We start from the raw sequence: 20,380 nt of genomic DNA, 5'->3' as shown, positions 1-20,380 counted from the left end.
CGTTCTTTCATCCAATCTCCCTTTCAACTTAGGAAAATCAACAACTTCATAACATCAGAGAAACTTCATTCTTTCAAGGCTTCACTTCTTTCTCATGGCATCAAAGTCATCTTGATCATCATCATTCTTATAGCTTCCTTCATCATGCTTATAATTATCATCTTCAATTATGAACATCTTCAACAGCTTGAAGATTATGTACCTACAAAAATTTAATAGCAAGTACAACCAAATACAAATATATAAAAGCATGAAGTCAATTGTATCAAAATCATGTCATTGCAATGGAAACATCAAAACATTCTAGCTTTTAGACATCAAATACTTAAACCTAGTTAATTTCATGTTTAGCAAGGCTTACATCTTGTATATACTAGAATTCAACATCTTGCTAGGGTCTTGTCACAAACCCTAGACTCCATCTTCGAGACATAAAGTCTTATATATCAGTGATATAATAAAATAAGAATCCAATGATATGCTTTTAGAATTGCATGTCAAACTCTACTAAGGTTTGTTGCAAACCCTAGATTTTATCATCAAAACTAAATCTTACCAATAATTCCCTAGAATATCAATCTCTAACCTAGATTTCATCAAAAATCAAGATAGCATACTTGCATATACATATCTAGAGTTTCATTATTATGCACTAGCATCTCATATCAATATCTATTAGGTAAACCCTAGATACAGGCATCAATACATCAAAATTAGATATACGACAATTTTGAGCAGACTAGGGTTTCAATCATACAGAAAAATATACACCTAGGGTTTCATTCCTAGATCATACTATAACTATTTCAAGGGTTTTGTGCATAAACCTTAATTCACCAAACCCTAAAGATATAGGGTTTCAGTATATAACTTAAACAAACCCTAAAGGACTAGGGATTTTATCACAACATTACCAAAACCCTAAACTTCAAAAGAATAGGATTTCATCATATGTTTTAGACTTTATCAACAAACCCTAAGAAGACTAGGGTTTCATAATCAACATTGACATACCCTTAGCATTAAGAGGTTAAGGTTTTACCATGAACCCTAAAGGTTATGGTTTCACAAGAATGATCAAATGACAAGAGATAGTATAACAATGGTAGATTCAATCTAATGCTTAATCACCCTAACAAGAATCTTAATGATTCAAAATGCTAAACATGAAGATGTTAGTAATATTAAAAAAAATGAGAATGACCATACCTTGGTGTACGAAGAAAATCTTGCAACAAATCTTGTAATCTGAGACATACCTTGAGTTGTTCTTTAACAAACCTTGTAGGACATCAATTATTGAAGGGCTTCTTTTGCAATAGAACTTTCACAATTCAATTCTTTCCTTTGAAGGCTCCTCGACAACTTTTTTGTCTTTTGTTAGCTTTCATACCAAGGAAAATATAAAGAAAAAGTTTGAGTATATAATACAAACAAATTTCGATGTGGGGAGGAAACTAATCATGAAAGATGAAACAAAGAAGAATATACTTATCTTTTGGTAAAATGGTGAAGGCTCCCTCTTAATCCAATCTTTCTTAGGGATACCTACAACTTATCAAAACAAATTCACGAATTTCTAGCAATGCATATTAGATCTTTGAATCCTAAATATCAAAACATAAAACATTACAAAACTTAGAATAGTAGACTTAGAAGGATATGTGAGAGAAGAGTTAATAGTATAAGTCTTTGACTTCATATTCTTCAATCTTGTTCTTCTTAGGTGGAGTTTCATCGGTAACATTTGCATGTTCTCTTTCTCTCTTCTTATTCCTTGGATTTTTAGGACATTGACTTTTGTAGTGTCCCATCTTATGACAATTGTAGCATTCATTCTTTAATAGATCAACCTTTTTATTTGGTCCCTTGAACTTCTTGTATACCCTCTTCTTCTTATGATGAGCAGAGTAGGCATTTGAAGTGTTGTCTTCTTCATCCTCCCTTTTGTCACTTACTAATGAGATGTGGGCTTCTTCTTGATTGCATGCATTCCACATTTGTTCAAAGGTTGGAACTTGTTTCCAACTGCTAACTCATTATGCAAAAGAGCTCCATGATTTTGGTAGACCTAGTATTGCAGCGATCACGAGTTCTTTCTCTAGTACAACTTCATCAATAGCTTGGAGTTCATCTCTTATTTTAGAGATCCTTACAAAGTATTATGATTCCTTTTTCATCTTTATTGTTCTTAGTTCATTCTTGAGACTAGTTATTTGACCAATGTTCTTGATGGTAAAAAACTTGGAGAGGGCTTCATACATTTCCTATGCAGAATCTATATTGAATAATTATGGGATTATATTGTCCTTTACTCCATCTACTATAATATTCATGGCCAAGATATCAGTTTCCCTATATTTTCCTCTCTTGCATCATTTGTAGGTCTCTGAATTTTTTATTGAGAAAAATCAAAAACTTTATGCTTTGCAAGAAAATGATCCATTCTCTTCTTCCATGCCCTGTAGTTGAAGGTTCCTTCTAGCTTTTCTTTTGCCTTCATTGAGGTTGCCCTAGACTTTATAATATCTCCTTGATATAGATAGTAGCTTTTCCTTCTTATATGATTCTTCTTTTGCTCCTTCCTCCTTAACCCTCCTTTCAATAGACCTTCAAACTGCCTTTGTCTTTCCTCCTTTACCTTAGCTCTGAAACCATGTTAGAAAATCAGAAAGGCGGAAAGATTTTCTCATGTTGATAATTACTTGTGATATTCTTTTATTCTTATTATTTTTTGATATATTCTTCTTTTATCTTCTTTTCATCATGCAATCATCAAATCAAAACATGAATATCAACGACACTAGATTAAGGTACTCAGCCAAGGCTAAAACTCCTATCTAGGGGAAACCCTAGTCAAACTCTTTCACTAATCAAATTGAGATAGACCAAGACCTTAGACCTGACAAAAGACTCTTCTCGCTCCACCAAGTCAACCCCCAAACTATCCTTCCAAACTCCAAAGATCAACTGCAACAATACTATATCAATATTGCATCAAAGACATAATTTCAGCCCATCTACTTCAGAATTTCGACCTAGCTTCAGTTCTACAATTTCGGCCCTCCTGCAAGTTCAACTCCTTTGCATGAGTGAGGCAAAGAGAGATAAAATCCAAATTATTTTTCTTAATAAAGAATTCCTTCTCCTTTGTTAGGTTTTCCCTCTTCTTCCTTGAATTTCATACCCTTTTTCTACTTCCAGCGACTATAGATCGAACTTGTGTGAGTGTGTCTCCAAATGAATAGAGTATGTTGCTTCTATGAGGTCAAATTCCCTAAATGAGGCTGACTTGTCCTTATTTGAGGGCGAATTAGTGGAGGAGACCTAAATGACTCATTTTATACTGAAGAAAATATATATATATATATATATATATATATATCTTAACTCAAGAAGCCCAAGAAGGGTCTATTGCATTATGACAACGACTCTTGACATTGTACTCTAAAAGCCTGCAATGGATCCTTTGACCTATTAACCATTGACTCAAGCATGAAACCCATGCTTTAATAAGTCAATTTCTTTTACAATAAAATTTCTTTTTCTTTTTTTTGACAAATACATTACATCATGACTTAAATACAATTATGAGGACCGACATTAGCTACATTTTTCAACATAACATAGGGTTTCACTGCTTCAAACCAGTCATCTCGACATTTTTACTATAACTATTTAAAGTTACATTTTCTAAGGTGAAATTTAACCACATTGAAAGATCTCGGAGAATATCTAATTAAAATTTCATATTTTGGTTCATTGTACTTTCCGAAATATACTTTGTGGAAGTTAGTGTTTGCGATTGGTCCTAAAATTTGTTTCAAAGGAATCATCAAGATATTTTCGCTATAATTGTCCTTCTATTGAGATTATTTAAAATGCATCACATCATACATTTTGTAAAAAAATTAAATTTTGATTCATGATCATTTCTAAGATATGTGGACGTTATGGTTTGTGAATGGTTCTAAAATCAATTCCAAATGAGTGATCATGGCATTTTCACTATTTTTTTTCTCGGATATAAAATCAACAAGTTTTTGTAAGTTACCATAACTTGGCATGTCATATTCTAATCAAACCTATGAAATTGCAAAGAGGACATATCAAAGTATTACAAGCCAAATTTTCAAATTCAAAAGGGTCAAATCTCAAAACATATCAAAAAAGAGTGTTAGTCATTCAAATGTTCTCCAAATTAAGGTTTTAAAAGTACGTAACTTACAAGTGACAATTTTTTATTAGAAGATTCAATTTTGTTTGTCACTAGAAGTTGTGATAAAGAGGAGCACTACTATTATGTCTCCAAAAACAAATAAAACCTCGTTAAGACTCATCCAAAACTCATCAAGAAATTGAAGACCTTGAATTTAAGTTCTACTAGTTAGAGAAGATTGCTAATGAAATGGATGGTAATATGTTGAAAAATGTGGATTTATGATGTTCTCAAGAAAACTTTGAAAGATAAATAATGCATGAAATACTAAAGAAGATAAATGAAAATAAAGAAAAAATGCAAAATGTCAAGAAAGATATACAAAAATCCATCAAAAAGGAAATAAAACCATTTTAATAAAGTATCTCCCTAAAAGGAATATGGAGATCCAAAAAGTCATGAACATAAGGAGAAACATAATGTCAAGATTCAATCACATGTAGAGTATTTTATCACAATCAGAGAGCACAAATATTATCGCAGAAACAATCATGAATTTGGAATCCAAAATCTACATCAAAGGGTCTTCAAGTCATCATCAATGAACTCCTACATTCCAAAGATTAATGTAAGGAATTTTATGGTAACAATCTTATAACATGGATATTCTAGGAGTAATACATTGATCTAAACCATGTGGCACTCTTACAAAGGGTAAATATTGTATCCATGATTTTAGAAGGAGATCAACATGTATGAAATAAATGACTTTGTGAAAAGACAAAGGATTCTATTGTATCTTGACCCATTTTTACAAAGGAATTGATAACATAATATGGGGAATACTAAGAGCAATGCATTCTTTAGTCAATTGGTAAATCTTTGACAAAAAAACACTAGTTACAAGGCACATTCAACAATTACAAAAGTTGATTCTCAGGGTAAAGAACATTTCAGAGAATAATTTGTTAAACCTATTTATGGAAAGCCCTCTTAAACTTAAATCTCTAGAGTATGTTTTCAATCCAACAAAAAAGTTGAAAGTAAAAATATGGCTACTAGAAAATTAGTCACTAATAACTATAGAGAAAATCATGCTCTCTTTTAAACCAACAAGGTTGCTACCTCAGCAACTGGATTATGTTCATACTGTGACAACAAGTACATTATGGGGCATAAATGGGAAAAAATATAGTGAAAAAAATGTATTCTACATATATTGTGATAATGAAGAAAATCAAGAAGTGCAACTATCACAAAATCTAGAGCTAAAAGAGACTGCTCCAACATTATCTTGCAATGCATTGCCCCACTTCAATACTCCACAAACCGTCAAAATGAAAGGATATATCAAAAAGAGAAAGGTAATAATGTTGATCGAATCGAGTAATACCATAACTTCATCAATTACAAATTATAAATTGTTTAGAAAAGTGTTGTAGTATTAAGCTGAATATGGGAGTGTTTATTAAATAGTCCCATGTTCCAATCCAAACAGTTGGTGCTAATGTTGTATTAAGTGTCCAATGGTTAAAATAATAAGGAACAATGGCTCTTAATTTTCAATACATTTTCGTGTCATTTTCCTAGGAAGAAAAAGAAATTGGACTTGATATCCAAAAAATACCATGCTAAGTGATAAGCTTTAATACCATGACAACTGTATTTATTGGATGTTCAAACATGTATATCATTTGCTCTTGTGGATATCCAAAAGGTTATCAATAATCATTCCAAGGTGATAAGAGAGAAGCATAAAGATCTTCCAACTACTCGAAATCATGACCAAGCTATTCATTTGTAGCCTTGAATTGTACCACCTAACATTAGACCTTACAAGTATCCATATGCATAGAAGAGTGATAATGTGTGTATGGTTCCAGAAATGTTGGACGTTGACATCATTCAACCTAGTCAAAGTGCTTTCTCTTCGCCAGTGTTGATGGTTATAAGAAATGATAGTTCAAATTACATATTGATCAACAAAATGAAAACCAAGGATAAGTCTTGTATTTGTGTTATTGAAGATTTATTAAATGAACGAGCAACAAGACATACCAAAATAACTTTCATAATACATTAAGCTCATTATGAGTTTTTGATTACGCCATTTGAACTTACAAATGCACCTTCAACATTTCAAAGTTTGATTAATTCTATTTTCAAACCCTTGGAAAACTTGCAATAGTATTTTTTTGATGGCATACTAATCAGCGACAAACCTTGAGAAGTGCATGTACAAAACGTGTTGATATGGTCTTAACATCATTGGAATAGTCTTAACTATATGCAAACCTTCCAATTGTTCCTTTGGGGTTCAAGAATTGGAAAATTTGGGTCATATTGTATCCCATAAGGTGTCAACACAAGTCCTAAAAAAGTTAAAACTATAATGGCCAATCCCCAAGACCTTTGAAGAAACTCAGAGAATTATTACGATTGAAAGGATTTTACCACAAGTTTGTCAAGAATTGTAGTCAAATAACAACACCTCTAACAAAATTATTGAAGCAAGCATTTCTTTTCAAATAAAGAAGCAACCAAAGATTTTGAAAATCTTAAAGAGAATGTGTACAACTTTCACCCTAGCATCACTTGACTTCACAAAAACCTTCTGTTGACACCTAATCCGAAACGGATGGGTGAACTGGGCAGTCATCTAGAAGATGAACTGATCCGTTTTTATTTTTGTATATATAAACATGAGTTACCTAATGAATAATATCAATCAGTTTTGTCTCTCGTTCAATGTGGTGTTACCCTGGCCTGACATGGTATCAGAGCACAGGTCCCAAAATAGTGTAACTCCTGCTGAGCGTTGCCTCATCCTGAGCGATTCCCTGACTGCAATACGTTTTTTATTTTTATTGAATGCCCTGCGCTCTCTGACTGCCAGAGACTGCGCCTCTGTCCTGAAGACTGCGCACTATCCATAATTATGTTGTTGAATGTGCGTTGTTCTCAGTGATTGATATTGAATGCGCATAAGCGTTGATGCGTTTCTAATTGAATGCATCTCCAGACAGAGAGCCGTTACCATAGCCTGAGTCCGAGGTGTTTAAACTGTGTGATTTTTTTTTCCAGAATCTTTCGGCTTTGAAATGGTTTACTTGCATTTTGGTGCCGCCTTCAAGTGAAATTTTCTTTCAATAATTTTTGGGTTTGAGGGATTACACTGCCATTCCGTCCCTTTGAATGTCCTTCGCTCATTCTGAATAAACCGCTCTGCTATTTCTTCTACGGTGTCTCCCAAATTGGTTAACTCAGCATCACTTATCTGAGAGACCGCGGCCTTGAGTGCTCGACTGATAGCTGTGGTAAAATCCGTGAATGCTGATTTGCATTCTTGGGTTTTTCGGATGATTTCAATGTCCCTGCGTCCTCCATCGATCCATTCAAAAACCATACCCTCAGTTTTATTATTCGCTGCGTTTTTTGAACTGTAGTATCGACTGCGTTTTTGTAAGAACTGTGGTTACGCTGCGTTTTTGATGAGATTCTATTGAAGCGCATGCGTGTGTATCTATTGGTATCGTAATACTCAAGATTTCCCACTTCAGAACTGTGGTATCGCTGCGTTTTTGATGAGATTCTATTGAAGCGCATCTATTGGTATCGTAATACTCAAGATTTCCCATGGAATTGCTGTGACACAAAGCTGCGGGGATTGTTGGCTTCGAATTACAGTGAGAGATATTTTTTCAAAAATTTTGTGCTTTATTTTATGATCTGTGCGTGACCTGGCTGCAAGTGGCCTTTGAAATCGCAGGAATTGAAATATTAATACAGTGAAGTGAAGTCATCATTGCGCATTTTTTCAATTGCATTGATATATATATTGTAGCAGTGATATTTGAGCGCCCTCTTTTTTCAAAACATAATATTGTAGCAGTGATATATGTTGAAGAGATATAAAGAAATGGTGATATAAGAAATGCTGATGATATGCTCATGAAATGTTAGAAGAAAAATAAAATGCATAAGGCTATCATATAAGGATTTTTTTTCTCTCAACAGAAGTTTTTTGGCAGAGATATTTTTTTACAGAATGCATTCAATCATTTCTATGGTAGGAATAGTTCTCACTGGCAAGGAGAACTATTCAGAATGGTCTCGGATAGTAAAACACACCCTCATCTACAATGAGTTGTGGAAAGGAGTGTGTGTCGGAGAAGAAGACAAAGACCCTGTGCAGCCTACATCAGATAAAGAACTTGTTATTTGGGAAAACAAGAACAGCAAAGCCTATGCATTAATCGCAGCATCTGTAAATGAGGAAGTAAGTCGTCATATTTCATCCTATTCCAATGCCTTTGAAGCTTTACAAAAGCTGAAAGAACTCTATGATACACATTCTGCACTTGAAGTTGTTCAGCTTATGATTAAACTCTTCACTCTTGAACTGAAAAATAATGATCCTCTTGCTCTTGCATCTGACATAAAGTCTATAATGCATGATATTAAATCCACTAAGGTTGAGCTGGATATCTCTCTTATTTCCTTTCTCAAAGCACTCTATCCTACCTACTCTAATTATCTTGAGTCCTTACAAGCAAATGGAAATCTTAAAGATATAACCTTTGACACTCTTGTGAAAAAGTTTGCTGAAAGAGAGAAAGCCTTTGGAAAGAAAACAGTCCCTGAATCTTCTGAAGAGACTGTTTTCCTTTCTCATAAAGAAAAGCATCCTGCTCAAGATTCTACAAGAGGAAGAGGTGGACGAAGAGGAAGAGGAAGATACTTCAGAGGCAGGGGGGGCAGACATCCTCAAGCAGAAAAGGCAGATCTGCATTGCATTCGCTGCAAACGAAATGGATCACATGATGCTTCTACATGCAAGCTACCATGGGACAAGGTTGAACAGAGAAGAAATCAGCAGAAAGGTAAAACTGATGACACAGACAAAGGTAAAGCACCTGAATCCGCTCACTATATTGAGGCACAATGTAACATTGGAGTAAATGAAGATTTGTTTAATGCTTCACTTGCTTCTTCGAAAAATGACTGGTTGCTTGATTCAGGAGCAACCTGTCATATGACTCATAGGAAAGATTTCTTTGAAGATTTCACTGACAATGTTGATGGAGCAGTATACTTTGCAGATCAATCAAAAATCAAGCCATCAGGGCTTGGCACAATCAGGCTTAAACTGCCTGGTCTTCCAGACTTTCTTCTGGATCATGTTCTATATCTCCCACAGCTCAAGAGAAACTTGTTGTCCCTGGTCCACATCCGCCAGCAAGGTCACTCCATTCACATGTTTGATGGCAAGCTTGAGGTAAGAAAGGCATCTGACCACTCACTTGTCATGAGGGGTATAGAAGAAAAAAGACTTCTTAAACTGCAAGGAACCTCTGCTCATGCACAACATTTCTCATATATTTTTCATCATGAAGAAGGTGCACTTCCATCAAGTTTATTATGGCATGCTAGATTTGGACATTTAAACTATGATAGTCACCGCTTGTTGAAGAAAAATGGTGTTGCTGGTTTGCCTACAATTCCTAGAAAACATAAACAATGTGATGCTTGCATTCTAGGAAAGCACAGCAAACAGTGTTTTCATGATTCACATTCAAGAGCACATAGGAAGCTTGAACTTATTCATTCAGATTTATGTGGTCCAATGCATGTTTCTTCTGCAAATGGAAATAAATATATCATGACATTTATTGATGATTACACCAGAATGTGCTGGGTTTATTTTTTGAAGAACAAATCTGATGCTTTTCAAACATTCAAGAATTTTCATAAATGGATTGAAAATGATGCACAATCTCATATTGGGTCTATTCGCACTGATAATGGAAAAGAATATACATCAAATGAATTTGAACACTATCTTCGCCAACATGGGATTAAACATCAAACAACTGTGCCTTATAATCCTCAACAGAATGGTGTAGCTGAAAGAATGAACAGAACAATTTTGAATATGGTACGATCCATGCTTTTCTTCAAAAATGTAAAGACAATGTTTTGGGTTGATGTTGTTCTATGTGCTACATATATAAAGAATAGATGTCCATCTAGTGCTATAAGAAACAAGACTCCTTATAAATTGTGGTATGGACATGTTCCTTCGGTAAAACATCTCAGGATATTTGGTTCCACCTGTTATGCTTTAATACCAAAGGTACATAGAAACAAACTTGGTGCTAGAAGTCGTAAGTGTATCTTCCTGGGGTATTCAAACACATCTAAAGCATACCGCCTTTATGATGAAGTAAATAAAAAGTTTGTTTTATCTAGAGATGTCATTTTTCTTGAATCATCCAAATCTGACAGTGTTGTTGAGCGGCAACTTGATCGCTTGGATAGATTCACAAAACCAAAATCATTCCAAGAGTTTGATAATCAGATTCCACATCTTGAAGGGGGATTCCTATACTAGATCAACATGTGGAATCTCCTTCTGAAGAACAATCTCCCCTGCATGACACTCCAACAACGGATGATGCTTTAAGTGATGTAATTGATAGAATTGGGAGACTTAATCTTGATTCAGTCCCAACTCAATCAACAGAACAGCCTGGACCATCTCAGAAAGGTCCCCCAAAGTGGCTGATAAAGACACTTGAAAGTGTTCATCCTGATGAAATTGGAAAAACAGGAACCATAAATACAAACCGACAAGATGGAGGTGATGTAGATAACTCTAATTCACCTGTTGATATGGATGTTACTTATGATTGTGAATTGAACTTGTCTACAGATTTTGAACCAACTTCCTTCAAAGAAGCTGCTTCTCATGATGAATGGAAAGAAGCGATGCAGAAGGAATATGATGCCCTCATAAAGAATGGCACTTGGAAGCTGGTTGATCCTCCATTTGGAACCAAACCAATTGGCTGCAAGTGGGTCTACAAGAACAAGTACAAAGCTGATGGCTCACTTGACAAGCACAAAGCTAGGCTTGTGGCAAAAGGTTTTGCACAGAAGGAAGGGGTCGATTATGAGGAAACTTTTGCTCCCACAGCAAAATGGGCCACCATCCGGACACTCTTTGCACTAGCTGCTCAGAACGGTTGGAAAGTCCATCAAATGGATGTAAAAACTGCATTCTTGAATGGAGATCTAAAAGAGAATATTTTTATGTCCCAGCCTGAAGGATTTGTTGTGAAAGGACATGAACACAAAGTACGCAAACTTGTGAAGTCCTTGTATGGCCTCAAACAAGCACCACGAGCCTGGTATGAAAAACTAACTGAGCATCTTCTAAAACTCAACTTCAAACATTTTGATCTTGATGATGCAACTCTATTTGTCAAAAAAGTTGGCAAAACAGTTGTATATCTTGTGGTATATGTAGATGATCTTTTAATGACAGGGAACAATGAAAGCTATATTGCATCCATAAAGAAAGAATTAGGAAAATTTTTTGAAATGACTAATTTGGGCTATGTTCATTACTATCTTGGCATTGAAGTAACCCAACATCCAAAGTCCATATTTCTTTCTCAAAAGAAATACATTGGAGATTTGTTAAACAGATTTGGCATGACAGAGTGCAATCCCCTTTCTACTCCAATGGAACAAAACTTGAAGCTCACATCTATTGAAGGAAAGGAATTTGAGGATGCAACAAAGTATAGACAGCTTGTAGGAAGTCTCATCTACCTCACTACTACCAGACCAAACATTTCATTTGCTGTTGGAATCCTCTCCAGGTTTATGCAAAACCCTTGTGAGGGACATTGGTCTGCTGCAAAAAGAATTCTAAGGTACTTGAAGGGAACTCAAGACCTTGGAATCAAGTATACACAGGTGGACGACTTCAACTTGATTGGCTACTCTGATTCAGACTTCGATGGAGACAAAGAAACTGGGGTATCTACTTCAGGATATGCTATGAGTCTTGGATCAGGAGCTGTCTCCTGGAGATCACGCAAACAATCAGTACCAGCAGATTCCACAACAGAAGCAGAATACGTGGCAGCAGCTGAAGCAACAAAATAAATTGTGTGGCTCAGGAAAATTCTTGAAGATTTGCAAGTAAAACAAATATAATCTACTCCACTCATGATTGATAACACATCTGCAATAAAGTTGGCCAAGAATCCAAAGTTCCATGATCGTACTAAGCACATCAATACTAAATATCATCTGATCCAACATCATGTTGAGGCCAAAACAATCAATCTCCGTCATTGTTCCACAAATGAGCAAATTGCAGACATCTTCACCAAAGCGCTTGTAAGAGAAAAGCTTGAAAGATTCAGAACGATGCTTGAACTCAACAACATCCCTTCAGATTAAGGGGGGGAATGTTGACACCTAATCCGAAACGGATGGGTGAACTGGACAGTCATCTAGAAGATGAACTGATCCGTTTTTATTTTTGTATATATAAACATGAGTTACCTAATGAATAATATCAATCAGTTTTGTCTCTCGTTCAATGTGGAGTTACCCTGGCCTGACACCTTCATTATAGAGTGTGATGTATTAGGCCATGCCGTTGGTGTAGTTTTGTTGCAAGAGGAAGTTCCCTTGCCTTTGAAAGTAGTGAACTTGAACGAAATAATCTCAAACCCATCTATGGCAAACTACATTTAGTCATACTACATGCAGTTAAGTAATAGTGTTCATACCTAATAGACACTTCAAAGCAAAACACAGATCATAATAGTTTGAAGTAATTTTTGAAAGAAGGATTGTCTTCAAAAGAGCAACAAAAATGCATTACAAAGATGTCAATTTATGACTTTGAATTTATCTACAAAAAAAAGAAAAAGAAAATATTGTAGCAGAGGCAACCTCAAGGAGAATGGAAGACACAAAGCGTGTACTATCTGCTATTTTCATTGCACAGTCTAACTATGGAATAAGCAAGGATAGAATGAAAGCAAGATGAGAAGGTACACAAGATCATCAAAATGCTAAAGGAGAACTTGATGCATCAAAAAAGTTCAAGTGAAAGAATGATTTGTTGTGGTATCAAGATTGCTTATATGAATTTCCACTGATAGTGTTACACACTTCTCCTATAGGAAGACATTCATAGTTATGAATTTGTACTATAGGATCAAGAAATATTTGCTTTTGGGAAGGTCTTAAAGCATATGTGCAAAAGTTTGTGGCTGAACGTTATATGCTAACAAAATAAGAGAGAGATTGTCAGGATCCCAAACTTCCTAAAACCATTAGCCATACTAGCCAGTGTTGGGAAGAAGCTCCAATGGATTTTATCACATGTTTACCCATATCTAAGGGAAAGTCATTATGGTAGTGGTAAAGTGAACAGAAAAATGTGCATTTTTGTTTTCATTGATAGAAACACTCGTGGAAATAGTCCAAAAGCTACATGGAATACCAAAGATTATTTTAAGTGACAAAAATTCAATTTCCATTGAAAAAAAATAGATTCAATTATTTTCTTGTTTGGGTACTCAATTGGCTCACAATTCATCTTAATATCCCCAATCTGATGGGAAAATCGAGATTGTGAATAAATGTTGCATTGCATATGATAAACAAACACAGGATATGTGGTTGCCCTTTGGTAGAATGATACCCAACACATCCTTCCATACTTCATCAAAAATATCACCATTTATGGCACTTTTATGTGCATAATCCTCCATCCATCACATTACCCTTGAAGGGCTATATAGGTTAAAGCAATAGAGGACAACATATAGCACCAACAAGAGGTTCTCGAACTATTGAAAAGAAACTTTATTATAATAGCACAAAATAGGATAAAAATGCTCATTTTTGTTTTCACTAGCAGAAGCACTCATGGAAATAGTCCAAAAGCTACATGGAATACCTTTTCAAGTGCCACATCAAATTTTCATTGGAAATTTTTTGGATTGAATTATTTTCGTTTTTGGGTACTCAATTGGTTCACAAATCATCTTAATAACCCCAATCTAATGGGAAAACTATGATTGTGAATAAATGTTGCATTGCATATGATAAACAAACACAATGGATCAAGTGGTTGCTCTTTGGCAGAATGGTAGTCCAACACATCCTTCCATACTTCATCAAAAATATAACCATTTTATGGCACTTTCTGTATATAATCCTCCATGCATCACATTACCCTTGAAAACAACTATAAATGTTCAGGCAATAGAGGACCACATATAGCACCAACAAGATGTTCTCGAATTATTGAAAGGCAACTTTATCATAGCACAAAATAGGATGAAACAACCAGATCAACAGCACAATCAAAGTGAATTTGAAGCGAGGGATTGAGCATTTGTGAAACTACAAACATATCAATAAATATGCCTCCTAAGCAACTAAAAAAGACAATAAATTAGCACCAAGTTATTATAGCCCATATAAGATGTTGCAAAGAAAAAAGACAATAAATTAGCACCAAGTTATTATGGCCCCTATAAGATGTTGCAAAGGAATGGAAATAATACAACCAAAATTTGAAGACAAATGTAATACAATCAAACAATTCAATCCTTCTTCAATGTTCCATTTAGAGAGGTTTGAAGTACAATATCCAACCAGCATAAAACTGTTAGCGGATGGAATGTCGTAACAAAGACCAAATACCAATACCAATCAACCAATCGCTGATTATTATTACCTACACGAAAACAGAGACGAAATATCCTTAATACAAAGGCTGATTGTTAGCACCCACATGAAAGCAATATAGGGAAAATCATTAGCACATAAGGGTAGGTATTCAATATATGAAATACAACAAATAGGTTGAATAGGAGCAATTTTTTTAGTGTAGATCATTATTCCACATTAATCTGCACATTGAAACTACATGTTGATCTGCACTTTGAAAACACATGTTGCGTTGGAAACCTTGGAGCTTAAAAAAGCTTCAAATACACTAGAAGGGGAAAAAATGGACATAAATAAATTCAGTACCTTTCATTTGTAACACATACGAGAAGGTGCTGTCTAAATAGTATTACAGTCACTTTAATGTTATTCCCATTCTTTAAGGTTTTAATATATGCATACAGAGGGGCAGGATATGCCCTTTATGATATTGACAAAAAAATATGAGCCTGAAACTTCTGGACCAGTTAAACCATAGCAAAAGTCGAAGCCCAGCACATAATGGGGAAGCTGTTTTCCTCCAGGCATCAAAGAAAAGCTTCCATTTGCTAATACCTCGTAATCAAAAAAAATAAATTGAACTCCTCACTTAGAGGAATATAACCTTAAAGGCACATTTCAGATTTACAAATCATTAGTTGATTTTGTTTAAGAGAACCGTAACTCAAAAGTACCTTTGATAAATATCATCATAAGAATGCCACCGATTCCAAAAGAATTCTAAAACCACTAAGCTATGCCACGGTGCAAAATATTTGCAACTCAAGGCAGCATATCCAGATAGCTTTATCTACATGGATTGCTGTGACGACATTAAACGGTCTACTCCAGAAAGCGGACCACCTTGCAAAGAAGGTACACGCTGTGATGTTCCTCCACTGCTAACATTGATGATGAGTTGTGTCAGCCATTTTCTAGTTGCAGGGTCCTCCTGTATAGAAAGAGAACCAGGAAAGAAAACAATGATGTTTTTTTGTAGCCAAAATTTCTGTATAGCTGGTTGTAACAGAAGTCATTTTCAGCCAAAAACTATTGCGGGAGTAAGCTAAACTTATAACAAAGACAAGTAATTGTAGTTTATCAAAATATTAGGAGACTAATCCCTTTGATAGCCTTCTTTACAATATAGCTGATCATTAGCTAAGCAGGGAATGGTTAAAACAAAACAAAAAACTAATTGCTCTATTACATTCCCTATAATCACAAGATGCCTGGGGGGAATACAATAAATGTAACGATGGCTTTGAAAAAAGATGGAATAATATCAAGTAAACGAAAAAGTACAGTGATACGGTAGCTATAAGGTAGATATAGTGTTCTGAAGAATATAACGAAAAATGATTCCATACAAGTTTGGATAAAGGGGAAACTTAGTTTGTTCTAGTAGGCCATTAAACACTGTTCAGGATTTCAAATTTACATACACACAAATTAGAAACGTTTTTCTTTAGATTGCTAACAACAAATGGCAACAGAGGATGCAACTAATCAAATCTGTCACAACTGCAGTTTGCAACGTACAAACTTAAAAATGGATGTCCACTTTGAAAAATATATGCTGTTTCAGATTTAAAGCAGAATTATAACTTGCACAACATTTATAAATAGCAAAATAGCTTCATAATAATACAGTTCTCGGTCATCACAATTCATAAAACCACCACAGGTTACCGCACACATCAAAGAAGCGGTTATACTTTTTAAAAGTTATCAATGAAATAAACCAACATTCTAGTTTTAATTCTTTAGCAAATCTTCACAGATTCCTTAAGAGCAACATTGATATCTATATTTTAATCAGGACCCCTCCAATGTTCATGGCTGTGCACCGTTCTAAATTAGAAATGGACAGGTCAGCTAGTTTCTTTGTAGTATTTTTTATCCGTTTGGATGGAGGTGACTTAAAAGTGTTTTAAACAGGTTCGAGTAGGAAGAAAAAGTGAATTTTCCTTTTATCCTTTAATCATTCAAAATCAATTGTCTTATACGGCGGCTGAAAGAAGAACTAGGTAATACATACTTCAAATACATTAAAAAACAAAGATAAATTGCACCTTATTGTGGTTTCTTTTTACTTCATGCTTAGAACAATTAAAGATTTGCATCTTTGAATCTCACAAGTTGACTCTAATCATTGGGAAATTCACCGAAAAGGTTAGTTTCCATGGAATATCAATAAGAACTAACATTCTATTTCTATAAAAAAGATACCAGCTTGCTAGAGAGGCAATTCCACATATCAAAAGCTTTAGTATGCCTTCATTGGTACACAATGGCTTGTGATGGAATCTGTCACAACTGCAGTTTGCAATGTAAAAACTTAAAAATGGATGTCCACTTTGCAAAATATATGCTGTTTCAGATTTAAAGCAGAAATTATAACTTGCACAACATTTATAAATAGCAAAATAGCTTTCGGTCATCACAATTTATAAAACCACCACAGGTTACCGCACACATCAAAGAAGCCGTTTATACTTTTTAAAATTTCTTAATGAATAAACCAACATTCTAGTTTCAATTCTTTAGCAAATCTTCACAGATTCCTTAAGAGCAACATTGATATCTATATTTTAATCAGGACCCCTTCAATGTTCATGGTCGTGCACTGTTCTAAATTAGAAATGGACAGGTCACCTAGTTTCTTTCTAGTATTTTTTATCCGTTTGGCTGGAGGTGACTAAAATTATTTTGAACAGGTTCGTAGGAGGAAAAAGTAATTTTTCCTTTTATCTTTTGATCATTCAGGAATCAATTGCAGTGTTGCACGAAGCGCGCCCCCCCCCCCCCCCGGGTTCCAAGCCCCGAAGCGCGTCCCGTACGGAAGCGCCGCTTCGGCTTTTTTAGACGCTTCCTGGAAATTTGGAAGCGATGGCGCTTCCGAAGCGCGCTTCGTACGGCGCTTCCCAGGCGCGCTTCCCAGACGCTTCCAGAAAAGCTTCCGGAAAACCATTTAGAAAATCGTTTTTTTTCAATTTTTTTTTAAATTTTAGGTGAGTTTGCTTGTTGGGGGTGGGTCCACCTTGGGTTAGGGTGACAAATGAAAGCAAAAAAAAATATAAATATAGCAGATGCTCCCTCATGGTAATGTTAAATTCTTAAAGTAAAAGTGACATTCTCCTTTATTTTTCATTTTCATCCTTTTACTTAAATTTTTAACATTACCATGAAATGACTCAGAATGTTTGAGAGTGGTTCCAGCCTCATTGGACTTCATATGGAGAAAATAGAATTTCATATCCTATTCAAAATTCAGAAGACTTAACAATTTTCAGGTATTCAGGATCAATGGGATTGTGGCATTTCATTAGATTATATCAAGTATGAAGGTATGCGATTAGCATTTAATCAAGAGCACCAAGCCCTATATGTACCCTGGTGTTGGTGGTGTTAATTGTTGAACTCCTTTGTCACGCGGCACGCCCTTAGCAAAAAATTACCTTTCAATCAAGTCAAAATCATCGATCAAACATGTTAAGCTTTTTCTACCATATTTTAAGTATTGAATTAAGTAGTTTGATCAAAATTGGGCAATGTTGACTAATATCCCTAGACAATCGAGGTAGAGGCAAAGGCTAGACAAGAGGAGAAGAATCTAGATTCTAGATCATTAATGTACAATGGATGTTATATCTATCTTGATTTATGCAAAAATATGCATGTTTTCATGTCTTCTACAATTAATTTGGTATTTGGGATGTTTGTTTTGAGTATAAATGCAAAAAAAATATAAAATATATATATATATATAGCAGACGCTTCCGCGAACGCTTCGCTTCCTAGATTTTTGGAAAATGACGCTTCAGCGTCCCCGCTTCCAAAAAACGTTTCCGCTTCGCTCCCGCTTCGTGCAACATTGATCAATTGTCTTATACAGCTGAAAGAAGAACTAAGTAATACATACTTCAAATACATTAAAAAAAGGATAAATTGCACCTTATTGTGGTTTCTTTTTACTTCATGCTTAAAACAATTAAATATTATCATCTTTGAATCTCACAAGTTAACTCTAATCATTGGGAAATTCACCGAAAATGTTAGTTCCCATGGAATATCAATAAGAACTAACATGCTATTTCTGTAACAGTGATACCAGCTTGCTAGAGGGGCAATTCCACATATCAAAAGCTTAAGTATGCCTTCGTTGGTACACACTTCAGGCAATGGCTTGTGACGGAATCTTTGAGTCCTTTTTCACCAGTATACAAAACCCCAAAGAAAAAGCAAATCTGTGAGTCCTCTTTCACGAGTATACAGAACCCCAAAGAAAAAGCAAGCAAAGATCATTCTTAATATTTTTTCATTCTCCATCCTTAAGGTTATGATCAATGATGGTATCATTCACAGTAAACCTTAGTTACACAGGAACCGTTCCCGGTATTTAGGAAACCCATTCCAGCTGTTCCTGCGTTCCCGGAAGCTTTGGAACGGGAGCAAAACTTAAATTTTTCTTGCGGAACAGCAATGGGAGCAAGGGGAAGTTACTGGTTTAGCATCTCCTACTTGTTATTTCATTCAACAAGTTATTTAATTTATAAACAGTGATGAAAAACACTACTGCAGACTATACTGACATACAAATCATAAACCGAAACAATAGATGAGACAAACACACAAGGGACACCGTTACTTTTGGACAACACGTCCCAGAAAAATCCAATGCCGGAAAACCGGTGCAGCAGATAGCGGGTTTGTATTATTAAGCAAGCAGATTCTGAATACAACAGGTTGCCTCTCACACTGGCTAACCTTTCAGAGAAATCACGGCAGCAAGAAATACATACGAGGGTTTACCTCATTCTCCAAGTCACAATTGATCCACTGAGTAGCCTCACTCCAGAAAACACTGCAAAATCCCAGTGCAATCATTGCTTGGGCCAGCGCCTTGCCTCTAGGAGATTTTGTCACCCCTTCTACTAGATCGATTCGCTGGAGGAAGACTGTTGCCCCTCTCGGCTCAGAACCTCGCTTCTCCGACAAAATCTCGAACTTCTGACGAATACTCTGCACTGCCACTACAGAAAACCCTCCTAGCATGTGTCAGCACTGCTTGAGCCCCTTCCTGGGTTGCGTAGGCCTCTGCTCCACCTCTCTGATGCTACTGCTGCCTCTCTGCCACAAACTCTTTGGCTCGAAACTCCTTTTACGATCCAAATCTCTGCTTCTACGCCTCTCACTACAACTCAAATCATTGGTTCGATTTTCTCAGCAAACCACGACCCAAAAAAATCAAACTGAATTGATCACTTGATGTATCTCCAACTGACCCTCAAGCCTCCTCTTATACTTTTCCTTTTGATGAATCAACGGCCAAGATTAAGTCCCTAATCAATGACTAAGATTAAAACAGACTTGATCCTCGTCTCTTATAAGCTTCTCACCCATATTTTTATTAATACCCATTAATATTTTTATTTTCCTAAGTTTAGACTTAGGAACCCCATTAAAAATATTATTTATTTTGTAACTCACAATCCAGGTGGAATTTCTCCAAACGATTTCTAGGTCTTGGAGAACTCATGTGTTCTAGCCCCTCCACAAAATTTTGGAGCTAGAGCACATGCGATGCTACCCAAAATCAACGTGGCAGCAGCAGATGCAAACACTGAATCAACACTAAAACACTTGAGCACTGAATCAACCTTGGATCACCATGTTCTACCCTTC

At 35.5% G+C, this 20,380-nt stretch overlaps 1 protein-coding gene across 1 annotated transcript in view; it reads right to left on the bottom strand.

Annotated features, from left to right (window-relative positions):
• Positions 1 to 15,049: 15,049 nt before the first annotated feature.
• The window catches only part of LOC149213778 (uncharacterized), a 134,891-nt gene continuing 129,560 nt past the window's right edge, over positions 15,050 to 20,380 (bottom strand). The window contains exon 9 of the mRNA XM_089392118.1: positions 15,050 to 15,644. Within this exon, the coding sequence (XP_089248244.1) occupies positions 15,504 to 15,644 (141 nt within the window). The 3' untranslated portion in view covers positions 15,050 to 15,503. The remainder of the gene's footprint in view (positions 15,645 to 20,380) is intronic.

The sequence above is a fragment of the Pinus tabuliformis genome, chromosome 1_1, assembly GCF_031772625.1.
Source record: "Pinus tabuliformis cultivar Carrire ecotype Pingquan chromosome 1_1, CPIR1, whole genome shotgun sequence".
NCBI lineage: Eukaryota > Viridiplantae > Streptophyta > Pinopsida > Pinales > Pinaceae > Pinus > Pinus tabuliformis.
The sequence above is the reverse complement of the archived record's forward strand: the minus strand, read 5'-3'. Positions and strand labels throughout refer to the sequence as shown.